Genomic DNA, 6,217 nt, shown 5'->3' with positions numbered 1-6,217 from the left:
TTGGAAAGGTGCATTGAGCAGTCTGCGTCAGTCACATGAAGTATGGACCATGCCAAACTAGCATCATCTTCTCAATAGCCAAGCAATCATCGTCCTATGGCATGGGAGTATTTTACAGTGACATAGAGGGCTGTATAGTAATTACCATGCTTCACACGTTTTTGCTGTTTACAAGCTGAATACAGAGCGGCAAGATAAATGCTTGTTGTACATCAATAACTTTTATTACATAAGAATTTATGGCTGTTCTGTATCAAATGCAAGCCTTGTAGACCTAATATATATATATATAAAAAAATACAATACCCATTACATAATTTTGCTGACTTCTTCCAACACTACTGAGAATGATATGGAAACACATGTGCACTTCCAAATAAACTTATCACGTTGTATCTATACATTCCCTACTGAGCTGTCATGGTGCAATGGCTGTGCAAATAGGATAACAACAATCGCAGCTTACTGAAATATTACCAGAGGTTGTGACATTATCACAGCACCGTTTAGTCTAAGCTTGAGCAGGCCTGACCTTGAAAACGATTGCCTGACTTGGGATATAGATTTATCATCAATAACAGTAACAGCATGCATAGAATCTAAAGAGGATGAGTCACATGCGAAATCTAAAGAGGATGAGTCACATGCGAAATCTGTATTTCTTTCAAATCTCAAATTTTTATTCGTCAAATCAACATTGCAGAGTTAGGACTTCTATTTCAAACAAAAAAGTTCTTAAACTTTGTGGTTAACAAATGAATTTCCAATTTCAAAAACTGATGATGATGCCACCTTACCCTTCTTCTTTTCCTCCTGGTGTAGGTTTCATCATCGCTACTGGAGCTGTCCTCCAGTTCTCCAGCATCCGGAATGTCGTCAATTTCATCTACCGCATCCTTGGAGTCTTCCGAGTCTTTCAGTACAGAATCTATCAGGTTATTCGCAGCCTCGCTATCTAGTCCAAGGGCGTTTTCCAAGGTTGCATCCTTTGCAGCTTCTGGATGGCAGTGAAACCATTTCATTTATGAAATGTGACATGTTAACACCCCCGGAGTCAAGGATCAACCTACAGCTATGACTATGAGAAACAAATCACCCTGAAGAAAAACAGCCTTGGCTAAAATCAATAAGTAAGAATTCAAGGACAGAGAGAGGCTCTATCAAAGTAACATCCAATGAAACACGACAGTCAACTTCATTAATACTGAAATATTGTGGCATTGAGTATGTTCATATCACAAGCCATTTACAAATTCGCCCAACTTTTATCTGATGGAATGGGGTTAATATTGAAGCAAAATCTATTATTCACTTAATAAGATGTGACAATCCCAGTCATACTGATTCTAGTATCAAAAGAACTGATTTACTGTTGTGGAAATACCATCTTGATGGATCAGTCAAATGTAATGAGGGGTTCTGGCTCATCCAGGGGATGACTCATACACACAAGACATATATAAATCAAAATAAGTTAACAGATGATTGCATAAAACATGTAGAAAAGCTTTCAACATCAATCACTGACCCAGTTGAGTACCTTAGTCTACAAGTAGCACTGTTCATTATGCAATTAATTGAATGAGTGATTGCATGAAGTAAAAATCAAGTGAACATCAAAGGATATACTGTATTTTTACAGTACTAAGCATAACCAAAAACCAGAATAGCATATCTTCACAAGGACAGACATTTTTATATACAAGTACTAGTATATCATAAAGGGATTGACATGGAGACAGTGATGATAAGATGCCACAAGGGATCTTTGTCAGTATTTCAACTGAGAAATATGATGCAGCCAATAAATGAATATACAACCTATAAAAATTCCTTGTGACCTCTTACATCAAGAGGAGGATAGCTTCTACCCATCACCAGCACCTTACCTCCCTCCTGTATCTCTACATCCTGTACCTCACCCTGATTCGGTGGAGGGTTCATTTGAGCAAAGTATGCTCTGCGTTTTTTGCGCCACCTCTTGGCGGGAAAAGTGTAGATCTGGCCGGGTGCGATGCCCGGCCTGCGCTGGCTCGGACTCATCCACAGCGAGCAGTTGGTCTGGGCGACTCCTGTCAGGGTGTCCAGGAAGGGAAGCCGCAGTTTCCGCTCCATAACGACTCGAGCGTTGAAGTGGGAAGCATTTTCTAGTGCCTCCTTGTAGAACTGGTTTCCCACCACAGCACTAGCAGAACAAAATAGTATTTCCCATTTACTGTACTATCCTTTTTCTCTGTCAAATAGACAGTGAGGTGTCATTAAAGCAAAGAAGTTCTGATAACAAATTTTGTACTTCCCTGCTAGAAAGTTTCAAACCACATCAAATGTACAAGATAGCAATTCTGATAGGCTAAAAGTTAAATGTGCAGAATGTGATAGACATGAGCGCACTTCAAGCCTATTAATTGATAAAGCAAGAAAAATGTAGCAGATGTTAGCTTGACGAAATTTGCATAGTGGGACAAGGCAACATTATCTCATCTACATCATACTTACCTAAGAATTCACAGTATATCATCATCCTTCCGCAAAGGGCCCATGTTAAAGAAACCTCATATCAGACCCTCCCTCCAAATCTGTTACTTCCTCTCTATGGTAAAGCCACTGCTTTACTGTTTTATAATACAAGCAATGATTGCCCATACAAATTGCATTAGCACCCCTCCTTGCAGCTGGACAAACCACAGCAAACAGCTCCCTCCAAAATAAAACACAGAATAACCTACATGTAGAACTATAAGCGCCTGTGATGTGTGTGAAATGAGAGCACTAGAAAGGAGAAAGGTAGAAATCCTATTCTAACCGTGGTTCACCAACATGCATCGTAGCATCAGAGGGTGCTTCAGTGGCTTTACTGACACGTCCTCTTTCCCTGTGGGTATACAGAGGACATGGAACATGTGCACTGAAATACTCAGCTATCCTACCCTTGTAGAGGTGGTCCGTACATTTCTGTATCATATATCATCATTTGTGAATTTGAGCTAAAAAAAAGGAAACAATGGCTACTATAAATCATCTATAAATCATACATCATCAAAAGTTGGGACCTGTTTACAAATCTAAAAATGACAACATTTTGCACTTCTTGTAGAAAATCGCATGTATAAGTAAATCGTGATTAAATTGAAGTGATTATATGTGTTCATGTTTATCTAAATTTTGCTGATAAACAGGCACTGTCTAAGTTAGCCATAATACATTTGCCTACCAGAACCTCCCTGAGCCAAAGAAATCCCAGCAGAGCACCTTGTTCTTAAGTTAGCACTCCGCAGTATTCCACTTTGATCTCTATGAACATGTAACAGGCAGCATGCCAGGAACCAACTTCTTTGCAGAAGCAGACTTTCTCTTTTGCCCTATGCTATTAACCTTTGTCAATCCACAAGGGATTGCACACTGCTACTGGTAAACTTACGATTACATGTAACATTGCAATTTACCATGTTTAAGTTAATGAAGTCCCCTGATATGAATACACTAAGTAAGTACTGTTTAAGCCTGTTTTAAATCTCAAACTCAAAGTCCTTATGCCAAATAGCAGCAACTCAAGCAACTGGATATGACTTTGAAAATGACCAGACGTTTCAGATAGCATCCACTATCTATCTGACAATTTCCAAAATCATATCCAGTTGATGGTTCAACTGCTATTTGATGTAATTTAGACTTATTACCTGGATATTTAACCTTCATTGACATGTTCATATACAAATGTATACCTTTTGTTGCCATCTTTGTAGCAACAATTACTTCATATCAAATTCATACCATCTAAAGCAACATCTTATCAGAACTGCAGGTAAACTAAAAGCCTCAAACCTGCAACCTGTATGTACTACATTGAATATTGAGCTTCACATTATTGCTATCTTACTATTATTAGGAAGGTAGTACCATACACAAGCTAAATTGGCAGGGTCAACATTCTGGTGCTTACATGATGTCTTATTATCATAACTGCATTAAAAATCAATCACTCCTCACAAAGGTTACTTGCTGCACATCAAATTGCCTGTCAGTTTCCCTGCTCCTTCCACTTACTCATCAATTACTACTGGTACTTATATCTGGTGCCTGAGGAGTCGTACCATCAGCACATGGAAGAAAGCCAGCACATCCACATAAACACTAAAACAGTTGAATGGGTTAATCCCTAACAGCTATGGTGCCAGAATCATAAAGCATTTACTTTATGAATCAGAGTTTGTCTGAGATTTGGTGAGAAAGAATAATGTCTCACTTGCATATTTTGTTCAATACTTCAAATCATATAAATATATGTTACTCATTTTCATTTAACATCTCGGTATTTTCTTCATACAAAACATATATGCGTATTTCTGTATAACTATAATCAGATAAAACAGGTGAACAATATCCTGAGAAGAATGAATGCTTACATAAAGGCAGTTTGCTCATGCTTCACTACCAGTTGTACGTTTCTCTAAAATGATAAATCAGACCAACAACATTATGGGAGAATATGACATTACCAAATTGCATATCTTCACAATAGTTCTTCTAATCTGACTCTACTTCTTTCTGACTATCTGTGAACGAAGATGGTATTTGCTAAATGTGGATAACCTGCAAGCAAAACTACAGACCAACCTTCCAAAGTGACGACGATTGTTACTGTGTCATGCATAAATTCAGTCCATCCATATTTTTTTGCGCTGAAAAATAATTTGTTAGTATTATGAATAATTTCCGCGTGAGCCACTTTCTCTGTTGTTGTAATAACGATACCGTCGTCACGTGCCTTGTTGCGCGAATGTACAGTCAAAACATCGGTTAGTCGTCAGGCCAACCCACTACATGCAGCATGCATCGCACAGCAACAAACAGCCACTATGCACTATGCAGACAAAGGAAACCGCTCCCTCCGCGGCAGACGGCTTTCCGATTAGGCACCGTTTTCTCTCCTTCCATAAGACGACCGACTCTAAAACTTTGTCCATCTGTTCCTTGAAGGGATTTCAGTTGAAAGAGACGTTGGAGAGGGTCTAAGCACCCTAGAATTGCCTGGAATATACACTCACCTAGGCTGTTTCACAGCGATCCCTCGCCCTCCCGTCGAGCTAGTCGACGCCATTTTAAATTTTACCCAAGAATCCCGCAGCAGACAGCATGACATCTGACCTATTGGCGGGAAATTTGAACAACAATTTGCGAACCGATGCAAAAACGTAGTCTCAAAGCAGACCCTACGGTACCTTAGAGATTATCAAAGCTGGCCAAGGAGCATAGCCGGCAAAAGGGAGATGGCTGGCCAAGGGGAGACAAACGGGCACCGGGCTATACTCCTTGGCCAGCTTTGATACTATCTCTGTCTTTGTCTGCTTGGAGAATAACGTTAAAGTTACTATCTCTAAGGCACCGTAGGGTCTGCATGGACTTTTGATCCCTTTGCTCGTACAACGTTACTGTTAGATGTAATGTTATAAGATATATTAAAAGGGGACATAATGTGTCGGAGCCGATTTTGTTATTCCCTAGATATTATCACTTGATATGATCACCCAATGCTGATTGCTGTTGCAAATTTTAAACTGCCAGTGCCAAAATTGAAACCTTGAACGTGACTTTTCTCCACAAAACAGAATTGCCTGAAATCAAACGTTGCACTCTTTTAGATATTTAGTAGTCATGCATGTGTGGATGTAGTTTGACTGTAGGAGGGTTGGGTTTACCATGGAGCGGAAGGCAAAGGCATTGCGAGATTTGCGACCGCTCGTGGTATTTTTGATGACCATTTCTTTGCTGACAGTTATCAATCCCGAAAAATACAACGTTGTTTTCATATGGCAATCTTCAGGTACTAAAAACACACCAGGTGTTGAATTGTTTATTTCTAATATGTAAACGCGCCGGAAGCATCAATAAATGTGGCGTAGTTATCAATACTACCGCTTGGTGGCGCGGTGCGCTAGACATGCTGACCGCGGAACTAAACTGAAATCTCTGCATAAACGTTAACGTTAACATCGAAAAATAAAAGTATCAGTTCAATGGCAAGCTTCAGATTGTAAAAATGCATTGAGTAGTTTTTGGTTATCAGTGTCATCAATAATGAAGAAAACCTTGTCCCCTGTCCTTTCACCTGATAATGTAACGTTAGGTAACGCCTCGTGCCTTTTTATTTGTCGAACTGTTCCCGACCATCTCTTTTACGGCACAGCTGTGCTCTCTTAATATGGAAGCCCCACTCAAT

At 39.5% G+C, this 6,217-nt stretch overlaps 1 protein-coding gene across 1 annotated transcript in view; it reads right to left on the bottom strand.

Annotated features, from left to right (window-relative positions):
• LOC118409378 (zinc finger protein DPF3-like) overlaps positions 1-5,190 on the bottom strand; it is a 16,065-nt gene extending 10,875 nt beyond the window's left edge. The window contains exons 1-4 of the mRNA XM_035810407.1: positions 5,046-5,190; positions 2,804-2,872; positions 1,890-2,185; positions 726-997 (exon numbers count right to left, since the gene is read on the bottom strand). Coding sequence (XP_035666300.1) covers positions 726-997; positions 1,890-2,185; positions 2,804-2,872; positions 5,046-5,140 — 732 coding nt within the window. The 5' untranslated portion in view covers positions 5,141-5,190. The remainder of the gene's footprint in view (positions 1-725; positions 998-1,889; positions 2,186-2,803; positions 2,873-5,045) is intronic.
• Positions 5,191-6,217: the final 1,027 nt, after the last annotated feature.

Source organism: Branchiostoma floridae, chromosome 1, assembly GCF_000003815.2.
Source record: "Branchiostoma floridae strain S238N-H82 chromosome 1, Bfl_VNyyK, whole genome shotgun sequence".
NCBI classification, from domain to species: Eukaryota; Metazoa; Chordata; class Leptocardii; order Amphioxiformes; family Branchiostomatidae; genus Branchiostoma; species Branchiostoma floridae.
The sequence above is the reverse complement of the archived record's forward strand: the minus strand, read 5'-3'. Positions and strand labels throughout refer to the sequence as shown.